Below are 22,587 nucleotides of genomic sequence, written 5' to 3' on the forward strand. Positions count from 1 at the left end.
AGTACTGGAGTGGGGTGCCATTGCCTTCTCCATGCAACGGCACAGAAGGATGCAAAGCTCAGTCTGTTCAGGGAGCAGTGAGAGGGCTAGAACATAGGGTATGAGGAGGGGCACAGTGGGTAACAAAGCTGATAAGGTAATTGAGGGCTCCTGTGCTAGGAAGTTTAGACTATCCTGACGGTGTGGGAAAGTCATTGAAGGTTAGGAAAAAGGAGTATTATATTGTGATTTAGATGTTAGAAAGGTAAGTCTTTGACATTGTGCTGTCAACAATAAAAATTTTATAATAGCCATATATAACTACAAAATCTCCAGAGAAATAACTTCCCAAAATCATTTGTCCCTTTCTTTTAGATGAAATTTAAACCACTTTTTAAAAGTAGGACTGGTTTAACAACTACTAGTTTAGTTTACCATCTTTCTCTTTCCTACAATACTTGGCCCAGTGTATTACTCATACTCTGTGTTCAACAAAGTCATTGCCTGAAACTAAGCCAAGATACCAAGTGGTACAGAACAAAAAGTTCTATACCTAAGCCTCTAAGACAGATGATTTGCCCCCTAAATATGCCTGGAGTTAGAAATCATTCCTCTACTTTTCCTAGATACCTGAAAACCTGTCCAAGTATGTAATTCTCTTTCATTCTTACGTTTAATACAGTTATTTTTATCTATGATCCACCTTCAAGACCTTTTATTATTTAGTCCTTGTAATAGGCTGCTGTGAGACCTTTGACTTTAAACCTTTCATACTGATGTCAGAGCTAGTTTATGGCTTCTGATTTTTTGTGTGGGATAAACAAATTAGTTATTCTTTCCATTTGACCTTTTCCTGAAGCTTTCCCTAGACTTATGGATTTAAAATTTCATTAGGGTTTTATTCTCAGCTTACTAAAAATTAAAAAGACTGAAACCAACATTTATAATGATTTTAAAGGATTGGCACACATTTTTTGCAAAGGGTCGAATAGTAAATATATTCAACTTTGGGAGCTGTATACTCTTTGTCACAACTACTCAACTGTGCCTCTGCAGCACAGAAGTAGCCATAGACATTTCATGAGCAAATAGGGATGGCTATGTTTCACTGAAAATTTTATTTACAAAAACAAGCCACAGACCAGCTTTGGCCCAAAGACCACAGTTTGCTGACCTGTGATTGAAAGTAACATTCCTCCTCCTTTTTATCTGTCTGCCTTCAGGAAGGAATGGCCATAGACTATAGTGTTTAGATTTTTTTCGAAGACTGTTACATCATCTCTGTTTTACATGTGCATGCACACACATGCACCAGAAAAAATCTCCAGAGCATTTAGCTGGATTTTCCATGTAACAGGGCTGCCATACTGGAAAGGAAATATGTTTGTCTCTCTCTCTACCTTTCTTAAGAGTTTATGTTCTCAGTAGACAGGTAGGAGAAATCTATGTGTCCATTTGGGAACCTATTATAGGGCTCTGTTCAGAAGCATAGGTCTTGTCTCCCAGACTTATTGACTGCTGAAGAATTAGGTCCTGGTCCTAGTGTTTAACCATTCTTCTGCACTAGTGTAGATAAACTTTCTCCATTTATGGTTCTTCTGAAGGCAGAAGTAACATCGCAACCACTTGTCACTTAAGCAATGTATGTTACTTTTAAATAAAGCTTCTTAAGCAGTGCTTTCTAAATTTAAATATGCATAGTAATTACCTGAATTGTATGGTAGGTATATGCTTCATTTTTTAAGAAAGTGCCAAAGTGGTTATACCATTTTACTTTTCTACCAGCACTGTGTAAGAGTTCCAGTGGCTCCAGTTTGTATGTCAACACTTGGTATAACTAGTCTCTTTTAATTCTAGATGTTCTAGTACCTTTTTGGTGGTGCTTCATTGTAGTTTTGATTTGCATTTTCCCAATGACTAATGAGATCAAGCTGCCCATATCTTTTTTAATAAAATGTTTGCAAATCTTTTGCCTATTTTTAAAATTGTGTTCTTTATTTTATATTTAATGAGTATTTGATGAAATTCAACTTAGAATTTTTTCTTTTATTCTGTTTTTGCATCATATCTAAGAAATATTGACTAACCAAGGTCACTATTTTCTCCTATGCTTCTTCTAAAAGCATTATACATTTAAATAGTATGCTTAGGTCTGTGATCCATCTGAGTTAAATTTCATATTTAGTATAAAGTAGGGACTGAAGGGTTTTTTTGTTTTTCTGGGAGGTAAAAGGATATATAGGTATTCAGTACTTCTCGCACTATTTGCTAAATTACCTTTGCTTGTGTAGGTATATATCTAGACTCCATTCTATTTTATTATTTTATTATTCTTTTGTCTGTTTTATACTAATACCACACGCAATTACTTTAACTTTATAATGAATCTCGAGATCAGGTAGTGTAAGTCCTCTAAGTGTTCCTCTTTTCATTGTTGTTTTGGCTGTTCTGAGTCCTGTGCAGTTCCATATGAGTTTTATAATCAGTTTGTGAATTTCTTTAAAAAAAAATAATATTGCTGGTAGGTATTTTTATTAGTGTTGCATTGAATCTAGTTTACAGAAAACTGACATAGAAAACATTAACTATTTTAATCCATAAAAAGGTTATATGTCTCCATCTATTTAGGTTGTCTTTAATTTTTCTCAACAATGTTTTAGTTTTTCAGTGTACATCTTTTTTTCAAAGTTATTCCTAAGTATTTCATATATTTTATGCTATTATAAATGGCATTTTAAAAATTGTAAGTTCTGATTATTTGTTGTTAGTGTATAGAAGTACAGTTGCTTATTGTATGTCAATTTTATATCCTGCGTTGTTACCAAAGTCACTTATTAGTTTTAATAGTTTTTTGGTAGAATCCACAGTATTTTCCAGATCCATAATCATTTTATCTGTAAGAGTTTTTCTTCCTTTTCATTCTTGATGTCTTTTATTTCTTTTTCTTGCCTTCCTTTTGAAAATCGGTCATTGTGTTCAACATTCAGTCATCTCAATGGATGCAGAAAAAGCATTAGACAAAAGTTAATCCATTCCTGATAGAAACTTTCAGTAAATAGGAATAGATTAGAGCATGATAAAGGGCATCTATTAAAAAACCTATCAGCTAATGTTTTGCTTACTGGTGAAAAACTGAATATTTTCCTGTTAAAATTAGGAAAGAGGCTTGTTCCTATCCCTTCTATTCACCACCACCAAACTGGAGATTCTAACCGGTCTAATAAATGATCTCACCCTTTCCCCCCTCCCCTCTAATATTTCTTTTCTCTGAATCTGCCTATTCTGAGTACCTCATGTAAGTGGAAACAAAATATTTGTCTTTTTGTGTCTGGCTTCTTAGTATAATGTCTTTTAAAGCTTATCTTTATTATAGTATGTATTAGAACTTTGTTCCTTTCTATGGCTGAATAATATTCCATTGTATATATACCACATTTTGTTTATCCATTTGTCCACTGATGAGTATTTGGATTCTTTCCACCTTGTGGCTATTGTGAATAATGCTACTATGAATATGTATTTATTGACCATTTATATATCTTCTTTAGAGAAACATCTATTCAAATCCTTTGCCTATTTTTTGATTTGATTGTTTGCTCTTTTTGTTGTTATTGAGTTATAGGAGTTCTGTATGTTAAACTCTTACTAAGTATATGGTTTGCAAATATTTTCTTCCTTTCTGTGGATTGTCTTTTCACTCTCTTTATAATGTCCTTTGATACACAGAAGATTTTAATTTTGATGAAATCTGACATATCTATTTTTACTTTTTAATGCCTCAGCTTTGTGTCATACTAAAGGAATCATTGTCTAATCCAAAGTAATTAAGATTTTTACCTTTATTTTCTAAGAGTTTTATAGTTTTAGCTTCTTAATTTTAGATATTTTATTCACTTTTAGTTGCTGTTTTTGTATGTGGTGTATAGTGATGATCCAATCTCATTCTTTCCATATGGAAATCCAGTTTCCCCAGAACCATTTGTTGAAAAAACTCACCTGTCTCCATTGAATGGTTTTGGCATCCCTATATGAGAGTTTATTCCTGGACTCTCTGTTCTATTGCATTGGTTTAGACCAGAAGGTTTTGGTTACTTTAACTTTGTAGTAAGTTTTGTAAATGTGAGTTGTCAAAATTGTTCTCCTTTTTCTGCTCTTTCTTTTATTTTTTTTTTTACTATTTAGAGCCTCTGAGTTTTCTTGTGAATTTAGAATGGATTTTTTATTTCTGTAACAAATGCTGTTGAGATACACTCAGTTGTTCCTTATAGAGATTTAAATAGTAAGGGGAAAATGTCTATTAAGTTATGCATGAAATGCTCATTTTCAGTTCTCCTCATTCCTTTGGGTAGATCCAGATTTCTGACTGGGCTTATTTTCCTTCTCCTTCAAGGACTTCCTTTAACTTTTATTGTAGTACATATGATAGTAGTTAATTCAGCTTCTGTATATATTTGAAAAAGTCTTTATTTCATCTTCAATTTTTCAGATACTTTTACTGGGTATAGAATTCTAAGTTAACAAGTTTTGTTGTTGTTTTCTTTCAGTGCTTTAAAGATATTGCTTCGCTGTCTTCTCATTTGCACTGTTTTGGATAAAAAGTCTGATCTCATCTTTATTTTTTTCCCTATACATATTATGTCTTTTCTTTGATAGATTTTAAGAGTTTTCATTTTAATATTAATTTTATACAATTTGGTTATCATGTGCCTTTGTGTAGCTTTCTTCATTTTTATTTTGTCTCATGTTCATTTATATCCTTGGATCTGTGGCTTTATAGTTATCAAATTCAAAAAAATTTTGGCCATTATTTCTTAAAATAATTTTTCTTTCCCTATTCCCTGCACCTGTTTCCACCCTCCAATTACACTTATGTTAGATTACCAAAAGTTATCCCATAGATAACTTTTCCAACTTGCTACCTTGCTTGAGTGCAAGATAAAATCTTCTGGTTCCAACTGGGCCTCTGGATTACCAAGATGGATAATCTACCTGCCAGGTTCCGTATCACCTCACTGTTTACAGTGCTGATATATAATTTCCTCTTTATTTCTGGTACTTAGGAATTCTTCTTTGTCTTTTCTTTCTCACATGCTAAGTAATACTTTTTAACATTTTTGCTATATTTTATCTACTATTTCTAAGTATTTATATTGAAAGAATTTCACATTATCTTGGTCCATATCTCCTAGGGACAGACCAGCATCATTTCCTTGTTTTCAAAGGCCTTTTTATTAAGGTACATTTTAACCTGGGCTTTCAGAGGAACAAATAAATACCATATGTATATATGTATGTGGGTATTTGTGTATACACTTGGTTATTATTTGAAACTAGCCTAATCACTATAGCTTGCTTCAATTTGGTAATGTGAAATTTCGCATTAGTCCTTGAGAATTAACTGATGATTGCTAACTTTAAACAAGGAAGAGTAACAATTTGCACTTAAATTCCATGTCTCGTTCATTTAAGAACCATTTGATAGCTCATAAAATGTGTTCATTATTTTTGATGAGTTGTAGAGACATCTAATTCAGTGGTCACTGTTTCAGAGATATAAAACTCTGCTGAGCAACTCAGAGAGCCACAGTGGGAAAAAGGCATAGACTTTCAGAAGGAGAAGACCGGGTTTGAATTTGAATTCTAGTACTTCTTTGCAAGTAATTGTACTACTCAGGAAAAAAATGCTTACGTAAAAAAAAAAAAATCACTAGTCTAAAGAATACTTAGAAGTTCAAGAACTTCAGATGTAAAACTGGTGAGCACTGATAATTCCACTCATTCATCTACCAAATATGTATCAAATGCTTGCTATGTATAAGATAGTAGCCTAGATGCTATAGAATATATAGAGTCCTTTCCCTTAGGGAGTTTACAGCTCAAGTAGGGAGTAGTGAGACAGATATACAGACAAGTGTGCCACAAAGCAGCATGAGAGCAGTGACAAGTATGCTACAGGTGAAAGGCTCCAGTAGAGGTTATTGCTTAGTTCTGAGCAATCCAGCTTCTCATTTTCCTATAACAGGAAGTATTTTTATATTAAGTAGCCCAAGTCATAGATCAGGCAGCACCTGAAACTTGTTCCTAAACTGGATCTTCCAGCTGTTCTACCTCCACCTAATCAACAGTGTATTTCTAATCACTTTGTCTGATGCATCCCCTGAGATGTAGCAAGAGGAACCTCTGCAAGGACAGTATTTGTAGGACACAGAAGTTCCAAGAAGCACAGTTTATGAAAACAAATGTATACATGAACTGTTAACCACAGTACTGGAAATTATCCTAAAAGTTTGATCATAAAATGGGCTTCCCAGTTGGTTCAGTGGTAAAGAATCTCCTTGCCAATGCAAAAGATGCGGGTTCAATCTCTGATCCAGGAAGATTCCCTGGAGAAGGAAATAGCAACCCACTCTAGTATTCTTGCCTGAAAAAACCCTGTGGAGAGAGGAGCCTGGCAGGCTCTAGTCCATGGGTTTGCAAAGAGCTGGACACAGCTTAGCAACTGAACAACAACAGCAACGCAGGATAATGGGGGGAAAGGCTAAGCAAAATTCTCTCTCTCTATATATATATAAAATCTACAAGACAGAAAAAAAATGGATGATAGTCATTCACAAGCAACTACCAAACATGCAAGAAGCTATGACCATGATGGAATTTAGGAAAACTGACCCTGAGCCACATGCCTGAGCCAGTCCTTCTGTCTCCCTGTCTGATACTCAGGGACATTGTGAGTAAGGAAAGGAACATTGAATTACCAGAGGAGAAGAGAGGAAAATATTGTTGATCTGGATTCAAATCTAAGTTCTGCCACTAATTTAATGGTCTTGTGTAAATTATTTACCCTTATGTGATTTCAGTTTCTTTATCTATATACTGGTCTCATATTTCTAAAAATATATGAAAAGCTGTTGGGATTTTGATGGGTAGAGCCAATGGAACAAGAAGTTTTCCAGGTGGTAAGAGTAACGTTATTTAAGAAACAAAAGGAAAATAATGCAAAACTTGAACACTGCACTTGTCACAGTAAATCAGTAGATGCCTAAAATAATGATGAAGGTGGTCCATGTATAATTATCTGTCTTCCTCTATTAAACTGTGTCCTGCTTCTGTATTCTGTATTCCTGCTTTACACTGCTAGTGTGATGCCTAAAGTAAAATTGGTGCTTAGTAAATATTTGTAAGAAAGAAAGAAGGGGAGAGAAATAGAAGGGAGAAGAGGGGAGGGGGAAGGAAGAAAGTTAGCTGGCTTAGGAAGTCCTGTCACAACAGGTGCCACATTTTATGCCACGAATCCCTGTATTTAATGACCTTTCATATCTGCAACAGTCTGTTTTAACACAGAGCTGTTCACCTAGAATACTTCTATTATAGACTGTATTTGTGCTCAGAGAGCTTTTAGAAGATCCCTTTGTGGTATATACATAGTGTCGTAACAGGTCATTTCTACCCAGCTAGTCAATTTCATTGACTCAGATGGAGCTGCTTTGTGAATGAGCTGTATCATTTTCCTCCCTAATTTTTACGGTAGACAATAAATGTTTTACGCCTGGAAAGGCAGTTCATTTATGCAACAGATGCTTGTTAAATGCCTCCCAAAAGTTAGGCACTGTGCAAAACACTTGTAATATAAAGGTATGTAATATGGACAACGTCCCTGCCTTTATGGTGCTTACAGTTGTCATGGGGGACTCTCACATTAAATAAACAACCATATGACAGTACAATTGTGATAAATGTTTTTAAAGGGAAAGTATAGGATGTTACAAGAGAGATCTAAACTAATTTGCAGATGGGATCAAAAAGTATGTTACAGTTAAAATTTTAAGCATCTTAAATATTCCTCTATTTGAAATATTAAAAGAACTCCCATAGGTTGTTGATAATATTAGGGATATCTAAATTTGGAAAGATGGACTTGTTCAGAAAGGCACAGAATCTTTAAAAATTCGATTCTTCAACTTAATAAATGACTGAAAAGGGAGACACTGTTTACCCAAGAATACACAGCTTGCTAATAGCATGGCTGGAACTTGAACACAGGTCTACTAATCTCATTACCTTTCTCGGTAGAAAGATAAGATATTATACATCAAGTATAGATCAGCCATGGCCAAAAGAACTATTAAGTGTCCACTCTGTACAAGGTTGTATACTGGGGGAGGGAGGTGCTTACAGAGTAATGAATTAGGCAAATGTAAATATAAACAGAAATATACAAAATAAGTCCTATCAGACTGGTTGTACCTGGTCATAGTAAAACTGTAGTATGTAGACCAAAGTGGAAAATACCCATTGGAATCAATGAAGATATCTTTAAAGGAATATGCTTCTATTTCTTTAAAATGAAAATACTAATAGCTAAGTACTAAGTCTCCAAGTAGAAGTTTTTAAAACCTAGTTTTATTCATGGGTAATATTACATGGTTGTAAATTATCCTGACTACTTTGCAATCTAAGTGATCTCTCAGGTTAAACATTGTTCCTGATATTTTATTGTAACATTAAATTTCCCTGGCATACTTCTTCATCATAGATAGTATTGCAATTAACTTCAGGACAGCAACATCTTATTCTTTATAATTTTTTATTGAAAGACTAGGAATCAATTAAATGTTACTATTCATACCAGAGATTGTAGAGTTAATGGGATCATTGAGACCAAAAAGCGTATGAGACTTCAGGGAGAAGACCAACCTTGAGTAGATATCAGAGGGTGCACCTAAGACAGTGCTGAGCATATACTCAGACTGAGTAAACATATATTGAATTAAAGAGACAAAAAGAAGAATTAAGTTAAACCATATGAAATGTCCATTTTTATGGGTCAAAAGCCAGCAAATATTGATGACTTTATATGATTCAACCTATCCTGCAAAATAACCATAAAAGGAAGCTATATTCTAATGTCAACCAATGTGGGTATTTATTAAATTTAAGTACATGTATTGATATATATGTCCCTGGTGGCTCAGTCGGTGACCTGCAATGCGGGAGACCTGGGTTTGACCTGGGTTGGGAAGATCCCCTGGAGGAGGGCATGGCAACCCACTCCAGTATTCTTGCCTGGAGAATCCCCAAGGACAGGGGAGCCTGGTGGGCTGCAGTCCATGGGGTCGCAAAGAGCTGGGCACGACTGAGCGACTAAGCACAGCACAGCACATTGATATATTGGCTATACTCCAGAATTTAACAAATAAATTCTGGTAGTTGAATTAAGTTAATTTCATATAACATCACAGTTTAAATGTAGGCAGATGGCATAATAACTTCTGACATTAAAAATATTCTAAAAGATCTTCAACTCAAATAACTTCTACATTATGTACACTTCATGAATGTGAATGTTATGGGGAAATAGTTTCCCTGATGGCTCAGATGGTAAAGAATCCACTTGCAATGCAGAAGAGCTGGGTTTGATCCCTGGGTCAGGAATATCCCTGGAGGAGGGCATGACAACCAGTATTCTTGCCTGGAGAATTCCATGGACAGAGGAGCCTGGGAGGCTGCAGTTCAGGGATCACAGAGTCAGACACGACTGAGCGACTGAGCACAGCACAGTGCAACCAAGCTTTAGCGGTAAGATTTCAGCCTCTTTCTGTGCTGACCAGGGGATTACTTCCTAGTCTTTTTCTGTCTCCCAGCCCTTAGGCCCAGTTCTGACAGTCTCCAAGTTTATCTTAGAAAAATCAGGAGAAAGAGAAAGGAACGAATCACTGAAAATGAACTAAATGTCAGGTACTTTTCTAGATATTAGTAGTTCATATAATATGGTATTGAATTCTCACAACAACCCTATAGAGACAAGTGCTATTTCATTTTTATAGTTGAGAAAACTGAGACCTAGAGAACTTAAATAACTTACCCAAGGTCACACAGTTTGTAAGTGCTGGCACTCGGCTTCAGACTTTTTATTTTCACTGTATACTGTGCTATGCACCTTATTCCTTGCTTATGCTGTACACTTTATAAGTCCCTTGTTAATTATAATAAATTTATACAGGGATAAAACAAGGGATTATTGTTTTTTTCTTTAAAAAACAGTAATGTGGTAAAATGCATTGAATATTTTCCTTTCTTAATAAGGATGAACGAGAAGCCAGAGAAAATGTGAAGAGAGAACAAGATGAGGCCTATCGCCTTTCACTTGAGGCTGACAGAGCAAAGGTAGGTTTGGTCAAGGGACTTCTGGGATAAAGACATCAATCCTAAATAGTCTTTGATTATTTAAGTGCCAGTCCTTTAATCGTCTTGATCCATGAGAGGTGGCTTTGCCTTGGAGAAAGCTGGATTCAGTTAACAGGAAGAATATAATTCTGCCTCTGGTTCTTAAAGCATGGTTCATTTTGACAAGATACAGCTTTTTCAAGAATCATGAGAAATGAAGACACAAATGGGCCTAGTATGTACTTCATTTGTTCTTTAATCAGCCTATGGTAAAATTTAGCAATGTTTTAAAAATTCTTCAGGTGATTTTAATATGCAGTCAGGGTTGAGAACCACTGGCTTATTTAGTGCTTTTGAGCATACACTTCCACAAGAGGAAAATGAATAAGCCACAGTTTCTTACCCTCAAAAGAAGGGTCATTGTGGTGGAGAGTAGATTAACTCAAGAGCACAGGTAGCTGGAACACTTGGGCAAGGATCCTAAATGTCAAAAGGGAAGCCCTGAGTTCTGTCAGAGTTCAATGAACAGAATTTCCAGTGGAAAACTTTTATGGACAGCCAAGAAGTGGGAATGTACTTGGAAGGGTTTCGTAGAAAAGGCTGTTTATTCCAACCAGACAGAGAAAGAGATAAGAGAGGAAGTAATATATGCTAGCAGGAAGGGCAGAAAGCAGGGGTTCATGACAGAGGCTGGTTTGATATTTGGGTACAGGAGAGGTTGGTGACTGCAGCTATGAAATTAAAAGACACTTGCTCCTTAGAAGAAAAGCTGTGACAAACCTAGACAGCATATTAAAAAACAGAGACATTACTCTGCCAACAAAGGTCCGTCTAGTCAAAGCTATGGTTTTTCCAGTAGTCATGTCTGGATGTAAAAGTTGAACCATAAGGAAAGCTGAGTGCCGTAGAACTGATACTTTTGAACTGTGGTGTTGGAGACTATTGAGAGTCCTTTGAACTGCAAGGCGATCAAACCAGTCAGTCCTAAAGGAAATCAGCCCTAAATATTCATTGGAAGGACTAATGCTGAAGGTCCAATACTTTGGCCACCTGATGCAAAGAACTGACTCATTTGAAAAGATCCTGATGCTGGGAAAGATTGAAGGGAGGAAGAGATGATTGGATGGCATCACCGATTTGATGGACATGAGTTTGAGCAAGCTCCAGGACTTGGTGATGGACAGGGAAGCCTGGCATGCTGCAGTCTGTGGGGTGGCAAAGAGTCGGACACGACTGATTGAACTGAACTGAACTGAGGTAGCAGAAAAGATGACCAGAGAAAGGCTCTAAAGGATCTTGAATGCTGCACTACCCAGGGCACCTAAACATAGATTTAGTAGGAACCTAAACATGAACAGAGACCTATGCTTTGTTGTTGCTTTAATTTCCATTTTGTTCCAGAGAGAAACATTTTCATTACTACAGTGTACCTCTGGGCCATGCTGAGAATGGATTTTTTCTTTTTTTAAGTAGATCAGGGTTTATTGAGTGTTGAATTTCATTCTCTTTTATCAACAGAGGGAAGCTCATGAGAGAGAGATGGCAGAACAATTTCGTTTGGAACAGATTCGAAAAGAACAAGAAGAAGAACGTGAGGTAAGACATAATTTTTAGAAAAGTTATTAAAATTCTGCGTCTATTTCCATTACATTTGATACTAAGGATATTAATATTTCTTATAACTTAATTCTTTCCACTTTTCCCAGACTCATTTTAGTATGGAAAACTAACCTTTTTTTAAGAAGAATCATTTCTGATCTGTTATGTTGTTGAACTCTTAGAAAACTTACCTTGTACTAGATTCATGGTTTTCTATTCTTCTCAATTCCTCTCTGTTTCTTGCCTGACAGATACTCCCATCCTTCCTCAATATTGTCTCACCCCACAAAGACTATATTTTCTCCCCTTTTCCCAGGCTTCACTATAATCACCCAAAGAAACAGAGTTATTCCTGCAACATCTTGCACTGGGCCCCTAATTATGAGAAGTCCATTTAGCTTGGCTGATTTTTTTTTCCCCTTTGAGTTCATGTCATGTCTGTGATAACATAGAGAATTTTTCATTCACTCATTTTGCAAATATTTTTTGACTACTTAGTATGTGTCTGAAATCTTTGGGAACAGGGATAAAGATATGGGTCGTCCCCTCCAGGAATTCATAGTCTTATAAAATTATATAATATTTGTAAAAGTTATTCTAGTGATTTACCTGAAGTGCAATGGGGGAAAAAAGGAAGTGGTATCAAATGACTTCCTTGGATGGCTCACAGAAAAGGACTTTTAGAACTTTTTGCTAGACATGAAGTTAATGGCCAAATTCATTTATAAAAAGAGGAAGCAAGTGATGGAAAAGCCTGGAGGGCCCTAACTTGGGCTGAGGAAAACTCCATTAGTCTTCATTCTTTGTCAGAGGATGCTGCCTCATAACTTACTCAGCAGATTTTTAAAAATTGATATATAGTTGATTTTACAACATAGTGTTAGTTTCAGGTATACAGAGAAATGATTCAGATACACACACACACACATTTTTTTTTCAAATTCTGTTCCATTATAGATAATTACAAGGTTTGGAATATGGCTCCCTATGATATATAATAAATTATTTTTGTTTATTTTTTATATAGTAGTGTGTGAATCCCATACTCTATTTTATCCCTTTCCCCTTCTTTCCTTTTTGGTAACCATAATATTGGTCTTTCTTAGTCTGACTTACTTCACTTAGTATGATAATCTCTTGGTCCATCCATGTTGCCACATATGGCAATATTTCATTCTTTTTTATGGCTGAGTAACATTCCATTGTGTATAGGTAGCACATCTTCTTTATCCATTGATCTGTTGATGGACACTTAGGTTGCTTCCATGTCTTGGCTATTATAAACAGTGCTGCTGTGTACACCTGAGTGTACACAGTGTACTCTTTTCAAACTAGAGTTTTTAATCTTTTCTGAATATAAGCCCAGGGGTAGGATTGCTGGATAATATGGTAGCTCTACTTTTAGTTTTTAAAGAAACCTCCATACTGTTCTCCATAGTGAATACACCAATTTACATTCCCACCAAAAGTGTAGGAAGGTTCCCTTCTCTCTACATCCTCTCCAGCATCAACAGATGATTTCTGAATAAGAATTATGCTTAGCACTGAAAGAGAAACAAAGGCCAGAAAGACATTTTCTGCCTGCAAGAAGAGATTACACATTGTAAGGAAGATGGAACATGTCTACAATTAACAGCAGATCAAGGGAAAGGGTGCTAAATAACATAAGAGAAATAAAAGCAAAATACTTACAAGTTTAGGGGCAAAGTAAAAATCTTTCACAGCTTTTGAAATCAGACAACACTGTAGAAGAGGTGATATTTGAGGTAGGTCTTGAGAAATGTGTAAGATTTCACTGTTTGGAAATTAGAGTTTATTCATTTTCACACACTTATTGAGTGCGTATCACATATGTGCAAGATACTATACCTGACAAACTCTAGTCTTTGTACATGCTGAAGACTCTCAATAATGGAAGGTAGAAATAATTGTTGAACATCTGTGTGTCAAGTACTCTGCCAGCTACTTTACCTGTGTTTATTTATTGACCATTAAAGCAAGCTACAAGGTTAGAGATTTCTCTTCACGTGTGAGAAAACTGAAGCTCATTGAGAAGTCACACATAGAAATGGGAACAACTGAGATTCTCAGTTAGGTCTTTATGACTGTGTACCAAGCTCATGCTCTTTTGCTTGCTCCATTCCAGTTCAAGGTCATTTTTCATTGTGTATGATCATAGGACTCATGTGTGTAGAGTTCCATAAAAGTTTGGATAAAATATTTGTCACTATACTTTTAGGCTATTTCAAGAAATACAGTGTTTTTAAGAAGTATTTATTTATTTGGCTGCAAAGGGTCTTAATTCCAGCATCTTTAGTTGTGGCATGCAGGATCTAGTTTCCTTACCAGGGATTGAACCCAGGCCCCCTGCATTGAGGGCTTCACAGGTAGCAACTGGTAAAGAATCTGCCTGCCAAGCGGGAGACCTGAGTCCAGGCCCTGGGTCCAGAAAATGCCCTGGAGTAGGAAATGGCAACCCACTCCAGTATTCTTGCCTGGAAAATTCCATGGACAGAGGAGCCTGGCAGGCTGCAGTCCATGGGGTCGTAAGTGTCAGACACAACTGAGTGACTAAGCACACCCCTGCACTGAAAATGTGGAGTCTTAGCCACTGGACTATGAGGGAAGTCCCAAGAAATAGAGTTTTAAAATATTGGTACTTTCACTTTCATGCTCTTTCATAAATGTGCTCGCTCTCTCTCTAATAGTATATTTTCAACACATATTTGCTGGATGCCAAGTGTACACAATTAACTGCCTGTTTTAGACCTAGAAAATGAGAGTCGCCCAGTCACATCTGACTCTTTGCGACCCCATGGACTATACAGTCCATGGAATTCTCTAGGCCAGAATGCTAGAGTGGGTAGCTTTTCCCATCTCCAGGGGATCTTGAGCTTGGTAGCATATACATATACTTTCTTCTGATGATTTACCATATTTACCCTTGGCTAAAATTTTCTCTTTCCAAATGTTGGTAAAGCTTGTCCTCTCATAGAAAACCCCATAAATATCCTTTAGCATACTTCAGTGCAAGTGTGTTTCAGCTGTAAACATGTGTGAGGACAGGACACAGGGGGAGAAAGGATAAGTCATACTTTGCAGCTAGTCACTACTTGAACTTGTCATTTGGTATACTCCCAAAAACAACTTCAGGTAATGCTAAACTATCCTCTCCCTCAGAGAGTTGCATTAATGGCCTTTATTAATCCCACCACTGAGAAACTGTTAATCTTCTGCTTATCTTAGTTTGGGCTTCCCTGGTGGCTCAGGGATAAAGAATCTGTCTCCAGCGCAGGAGACTCAGGAAACACGGATTCAATCCCTGGATCAGGAAGATAACCCCAGGAGGAGGAAATAGCAACCCACTCCATTATTCTTGCTAGGAAAATCCTGTGGACAGAGAAGCCTGGTGGGCTACAGTCCATGGAGTCGCAAAGAGTCAGACACAACTGAGCACGAGCACCTATCTCAATTTAATTCAGTGCTATCCAGACTCAGTTGTTCCTATTTTTTTTGTGGAGCACCAGTTAACATATTTCAGCACACTGTTAAGTCACATCAGTCGTGTCTGACTCTATGGGACCCCACAGATGGCAGCCCACCAGGCTCCCATCCCAGGGATTCTCCAGGCAAGAATACTGGAGTGGGTTGCCATTTCCTTCTCCAGTGCATGAAAGTGAAAAGTGAAAGTGAAGTTGCTCAGTCGCGTCCGACTCTTCACGACCCCATGAACTCTAACCTACCAGGCTCCTCCGTCCATGGGATTTTCCAGGCAAGAGTACTGGAGCGGGGTGCCACTGCCTTCTCCTTTCAGCACGCTAGTGTATAACAAATATCTCTGAATAACAAATATCTCTGCCCATTCTCTGCAACAAGAGAAGCCGCTGCAATCAGAAGCCTGTGCACTGCAACTAGAGACTAGCCCCCGCATGCCACAGCTAGAGAAAGCCTGTGTAGCAACAAAGGCCTAGCTCAGCCAAAAAATTTAAAAAAAATTTTTTAAGAAATGTATGAACTACATATCCTTTAAGAAATCTTTCCTGAATATTGTTTTTTGCCATTGAGTTTGGAGTAAGTAGAGAAGGTTTCAACTACTATTATTGACTTCCAAGTCTTTTAGTCAGTCTGTATTCAGCAAATATTTGTTAAGGTCTTTGTGTGTACAGGTCAATGAATCTGGTACTGTGGGTGCTATATAGCAAATGTGAGACAGCCTGTACCCTCAAGGAACTCACTGTTTAGTACAGGGGGGTAGATGAATACCAAATAACTATAGAAAAACATAATATACACTGTAAAAACCATTAGAATAGCAGGTTTAGAGGAAGATGACCTCTGACTAGGAAGGCAGTGAGGAAGACTTAACAGAGGAAGAAAGCTTTGGAGGACTGATAATACATTGGTGGTTAAAGATGAAGTAGAAGAGTATTTTGGGTGGATTGAACAGGTAGGTGGTTGGAGGAATGGTAAAAGGTATGGGCTGGATAATCATGAAAAAAGGGAGAAAGGCATAGGACTTCCTCAGAACTGTAAATGGGCAAATTTGGAACACAGTCTTAATCATTAGAGCTAAGTGCTAGAAGGCCAAGTTTTGGTAGGAAAGAATGGACACAAAGCTGTTCCCTTTTGCTGCTGGTTTCCTTAAACAGAAAATTTTAACGTTGTGTTTTTGCCTATCTGCCCAGAGTTGGTTCCTTTCGATCTTTATGCCTCTTCAAGTAGAAAATCCTAAGCAGTATTAAAGACCACTAGATGAGAGAACAGAAGAACATGGAATTAGAAACATTGGCACTTCTCTTCAATTCTCTGATTTAATCTTCTCAACCATCCTACAAAATGGATTATAGGCAATACAACCATTACCATCTTACAGATGAGGAAAATAAGATTGTAGCAGGATTAAAAAGCCTATTTTAAAATTCTTACCTAGCATTTGTCTAGCGAAAGCAGAACCAGAACTCCGATCCAGTATTCTTTTTACCTATTACTTTACACAGGAAGAATGAAGGTGGTACCATGAATAGGTTATTAAACTAAGACTGTTTTTTATAGTTTGTGTTTTCATCTTAGGTAAGTTGCTTCTTTTCACATAGACAATACCATTACACTGGGCCATAATGATAATCAATTTTGCCATCAGCATGTCACTATCTGTTGAGCAGTTAATGTTTCCTAAACTCTGTGCTGAGCACTTTACAGATATTAACTTATTAAATCTCTACAACATCTTAATAAGGAAGGTGCCAATATATAAATACACCTTACTATAATTATAGAGACTTATTGCTTAGGTAGTTCCAATTAAAGTATTCTGCTGCTAGCCTTGAACCATTAAACTAGAAATTTCATATTCATGGTACCCAAACTACTACCTGCAGCCTGTTCTTCATATCCAGAAGCAGCCCAAAAATCATATATCTGAATATTAGTTTATGAAATATGATCATTTGCCTTGATTTACTTTATCCAGCAGTGAGGCTGTGTTCTTAGTGTGCTTTTAATACCCTCTAGATGGATGATTGGTTGCCAGGAGCAGAGAATGGCTACAGGATTGGGTCAGATCAGCAGTACCTGTGTAAGATCCATTACCCTTGTTTGATTATCCCATTTATTATCATGATTTTAAGTACTGTCTACATTTGGCCCCCAAATTTATATCTCCATCTCCTCCCATTCCTCGAACTCCAGACGTGAATGTATAATTGCCAGCCCATCATCTCCATTTAGATGTCTAATAGGGATCACAAACTTAACATGTCTTAAACTGAACAACTGATCTTACTCTCCCCACCCAATCTTACCTTCCACAGTCTTCCCTATCATAATAAGTGAAAAATGTTTCCAGTTGTTTGAGCCAAAAACCTTGGAACTACTCTTGACTTCTCTCTTTCATGTCCATATTTAATGAGCAAATCCTGTTGACTCTACCTTCAAAATATATGTGGAACTCAGATGCTTCTCACTAACCTCACTACCCTCACCTCAGCAACCATTTTTTGTTACCTGGATTACTTTAGTATCCTGACAACTTGACTCCATGCCTCCATTTTGCCTTTCCTGTATGTCTTTTGATACATTCTTCTTTAAACAATTGGCCTATCATGTCATTTCACGTCACCTGTCTTCATATCTCAAAATAAAAGCTAAAATCTTTACAGTGATTTCAATCAAAATCTTTGCAGGATTTTTTTTCTTTTTCTAGACGTTGACAATGGATTCTAAAATTTTTATGAAAAGCCAGTAGAACTAGAATAGCCAAAAATCATTTTTTAAAGAAAAAGGTCAGTGGATATACACCACTAGAGTTCAAGATAGTATAATCAAGACAGTGTGGGGATTGCCAAAATGATTGCCCCATATATCCATTATACAGAACAAAGAATCTGGAAATAGATCCACATGTGTGGATCATCAGTTGATTTTTGACGAAAGTGCCAAAACAATTCAATGGAGAAAGGATGATCTTTTCAACAAATGATGCTGCAAACTAGTGGATATCCATATGCAAAACAAAATTGAGGACAAAACAATAAAAACACTTCCAATCCATATCTTGCATCGTGTTCAATAATTAACTCAAAATGGGTCATAAACCTAAATGTATATTTTCTAATATGCAAAATATATAATGAACTCTCAAAACTCAATAATTTTTTTAAAAAAGCCTTAGTTTAAAAATGGGCCAAATATTTGAACAGACACTTCACCGAGGAAGATATACATCAGGGCAAATAAGGATGTGAAAAGATGCTCAACATTATTAGTCATTAGGGAAATGCAAATTAATACCACAATAGATACACACCAGTTATCAATAGAATAGCATTTAGAAAAAAAAGAAAAAAGGACAATACCAAGTAGTAGCAAAGATAAAGAGCAACTGGAATGCTCATATATAAATGATGGGAATCATTAATGATAGCACATCCACTTTGGAAAATAATTTGGCACTTTCTTATAAAGTTAAAATATACATACCATATAACCCAGCAGTCACACTTAGGTATTTATATCAGTGAAATGAAAGTAACAGAAAAATGTGTTTTTATGCAGAAGTCTGTACTCAGATGTTTATATTGGCTTTGTTTGTAATCACCCCAAACTGACAAGTGTCCCTCAACTGGAGAAAGAGTAATCAAACTAATATATCTACATAATAGAATACCAATCAGCAATAGGTAGGAGTGAACTACTGATATATTCAACAACATGGATGAATCTCAAATGCATTACATTAAATGGAAGAAGCCATTTGTATGACATTTATAACCAAATTTATATAACATTCTGGAAAAGGCAAAACCAGGGATAGAAAACAGGTTGCCTGGAGATTGGGGGATTTGGGAGGTAGATGATAGAATTGTTCTTTATCTTGATGGGTGATGATGGTTAGACAAATGTATGCATTTATCAAAACTCATCGAATTATGCATTTAATAGGATGAGTTTTACTATATTTGTGTGTGTGTGAAAGTGGTTTGACTGGTTTGATCTCCTTGCAGTCCAAGGGACTCTCAAGAGTCTTCTCCAATACCACAGTTCAAAAGCATCAGTTCTTTGCCACTCAGTGTTCTTTATGGTCCAACTCTCCCATCATTGCATGACTCCTGGAAAAACCATAGCTTTGACTAGATAGACTGTTGTCAGCAAAGTAATGTCTCTGCTTTTTAATATGCTGTCTAGGTTTGTCATAGCTTTTCTTCAAGGAAAAGGAAAATGAAAGTCACTCAGTCATGTCTGACTCTTTGCGACCCCATGGCCTATATAGTCCATGGAATTCTCCAGGCTAGAATGCTGGAGTGAGTAGCCTTTCCCTTCTCCAGGGGATCTTGCCAACCCAGGAATTGAACCCGGGTTTCCCGCATTGCAGGTGAAGGGAAGCCCAAGAATACTGGAGTGAGTAGCCTATCCCTTCTCCAGTGGATCTTCCTGACCCAGAAATCAAACCAGGGTCTCCTGCATTGCAGGTGGATTCTTTACCAACTGAGCTACTATATATAAATTATACCTAATTTTTTAAATGGGAAAAAATCATTTAAGTGGGCTACTCAAGACATATGATCTAATCACTCCTCTGCTTTACTTCCTCTCTGACTCCAGCTCCTACCCCTCTTCACCTGATCATTCTGGCTTCACATTTACTGTGACTTCTGCCTATAGACTCCTTCTCTCCTTTAGGCCTCCACTCGCTGAGGCCTATGGTATTTGTATTTATATTTGTACCGAGGTTTACGGTGTTTAATGTTCCCCTTCCTCCCTTTACCAATACTTCCTGCCCTTTTCTCCATAGTACTCATCATTATGTGACAAATTGTATTTTCCTATGTGTATATTTGTTGTTTTTCTACACCCTATTAAAATGTCAGCCTCATGGAAGCAGAATATTTTATCTGTTTTGTTCCCTCTTATTTTCCCATCATCTAGATGGGAGGTGACACATAGGAGGTGCTCATTTTAAGAGTTCTTGGAATTAACGAATGTTAGCTTTAGCCTATTTCACACACTGCTTCAGCCAGCTATAAATTGTTATTTGATGTGTACTCATAACTGACTAGAAGAGAGTGTGCATGTGCATGTATTTATGTATGCATGTATGGGTGTAAGTTAGGCCAGTCTTGAATTATTCTTATAAAAGTTTGGTGTAGGTGTATCCTACACTTTCTGTTTAAAAAACATAATTGTATAGAAACAATCTTTTTTTTATATCTGTCTTCACTGCTTAATTTCACTTCAAAAAGTCCTCATTTCTTATCCCTCAGATGTGAATGCTTTGAATATTCATTTGACTTTAGTGAAACAAAAAGCCCAAGATCAGTTCATATTTCCAACTTACACTAGGTTTCCTTGTTTTGTTACAAACCTAAAATAATGCAAATAAAAAACTGTATTTGTTGAGCAAACCAAAGTTTAACAATAGTGTTTACTATGACTGCTATTCAAGTGTAGCTGTCCTTTATGTCATTTGTTTTACCACAGTATTTACTTACACAAGGCCTTTGCTTTTAGCCAGTTTGAAACTGAGCTACTGATGTATTTTTGTTCTTTTTTTGCCAGTAAAACTTGGGTATTCAGATCCCAAGGTTGCTGACTTACCTAGTATCTCTCCATTGTTTTCCACATTGGATCACTGGTGAGGGATATCTGAGGTCTGTTTTCATTCTGGGGAAAAGCCCTGGAGACTGGGTGCATTGAGGAGCAGACATTGTCTGCACAGTGAATGGGGTAATGAGCTACTGTTGTTTATTTGTCTATAGTATGATTGGTTGAGTTCAGATAATAATGTAGCATCTGTTGTTATACTGTGCAGGGAAATGTCAAAATAGAAAGCAGGCAGACAGGTGGATTAAAGGAGAAACAGGAGGAAAAACCAGGAAATATCACATTAAGTTCTGATTTAAAGTAGATGCAAAGGGATAATGATAACAACAGCAACAGTGACTGTCATCTGTTGTGCACAGTGTGATGGCACGAGCTTCACTGCTGGGCACGTCTGACTAATTTGAGTGCTGACTACGTGTTAGCACTTGCTAAGTGTTTTATAAGTGTGACTGCATTTTATACAAGAACCCTTATGTGGAAGATATTATTGGCCCTGTTAAACAGGGTAACTGAAGTTCATAAAGACTGTCGTATGCCTGTTGGCCAGGATTTGAACCTCTGGTTATCATACCAAAAGCCTGTTTTCTAACCATATATTACGTTGAATAGATTAAAGTTTTTTTAAACTGCAGTGTTAAAAGTCAAGATAATGATTAACTTTAAGGAAGGTAATTCTCAGGAAGGGAACAAAAGGATTCTGAGAACTTTGATCAGGGTGCTAGTTATACAGAAATGTTCACTTACTGAAAATTTGTCAAGTTGTACACTTAACAAAAGATACTGTGTATCAGCTGTGTATAACACTGATTCAAATTTTGTTTTTAAAAGTTTAAAATGTGTATTTAAATGAAAATTAATGAAGCGATTCTGAGGTGATAAGAAGTTTTAGAAACAGATAGTGGTGATGGCAACACAACACTATGAGTATACTTAATGCCACTGGTGGCTATCTTTTGGTGGTGAATCTAGATTTTAATTAGTAATGTTTTCTTATCACTTACTCTAGTTTTTACAGTAAATGTATATTGTATTTATAATCAAGAAAAATCATTTAGAAAATGTATATAACTAATCCATAGGGTAGTTTACCCTTTAAATAACTCTTGCTTAGCTGGCCCTTGTAGGACACATGTAGAAACTTAATCTGAACAGTTGATGCTGGAGGAAGTCAACCTCAAAGAAAGGAAACTCAGGGTGTTCAGTTCTTGGTTCCTAGAAATAGAAGCCATGATATTCAGATTCTTTTAGCATTTGCTGAGCGCCAACTATGTGCTTATCTCCATACTAAACACTTTTACATGCAGTATTTCAGTTAACATGTTAGTTTATTGCTTCTGTTATCAAATATATATAGTGAGCATCTATTTTTTACTATGCCCTATAGTTATAATAAAAAGTAAGATATATTTTCACATCCTTACAGAACCTGAAGGCTAGTGGGAAAGCCAGACATTAAACAAAAAAGTATCAATAACACAGTATACTGAAAGCTGTAATAGACATAATTGGAACTTAATTTTGATGTACATAGGTTCATCTTTTCATTGGGTTTTTTTAACATATGACAGTGTTACTAAAATAGTTTAATATTTGAAAATATTTTGCTGAAACTCATTGCTGACTCAGAACACTAATATTAGATAAACTTCTACTTATGGTATCCAAAAAAAAAAAGAAAAGATAAAAGTAACTGAGTTAACTTTCTATTCTTCTGGTTTTTAAACAATATTTTTGGCTCCATTTCTG

General features: G+C 36.4%; 1 protein-coding gene across 1 annotated transcript in view; it reads left to right on the forward strand.

Annotated features, from left to right (window-relative positions):
• Positions 1–22,587, forward strand: part of FAF1 (Fas associated factor 1) — a 481,413-nt gene that overhangs the window by 406,697 nt on the left and 52,129 nt on the right. Inside the window, exons 16-17 of the mRNA XM_065913426.1 lie at positions 10,063–10,143; positions 11,662–11,739. Coding sequence (XP_065769498.1) covers positions 10,063–10,143; positions 11,662–11,739 — 159 coding nt within the window. The remainder of the gene's footprint in view (positions 1–10,062; positions 10,144–11,661; positions 11,740–22,587) is intronic.

Source organism: Muntiacus reevesi, chromosome 1 (genome assembly GCF_963930625.1).
Source record: "Muntiacus reevesi chromosome 1, mMunRee1.1, whole genome shotgun sequence".
Lineage (NCBI taxonomy): Eukaryota > Metazoa > Chordata > Mammalia > Artiodactyla > Cervidae > Muntiacus > Muntiacus reevesi.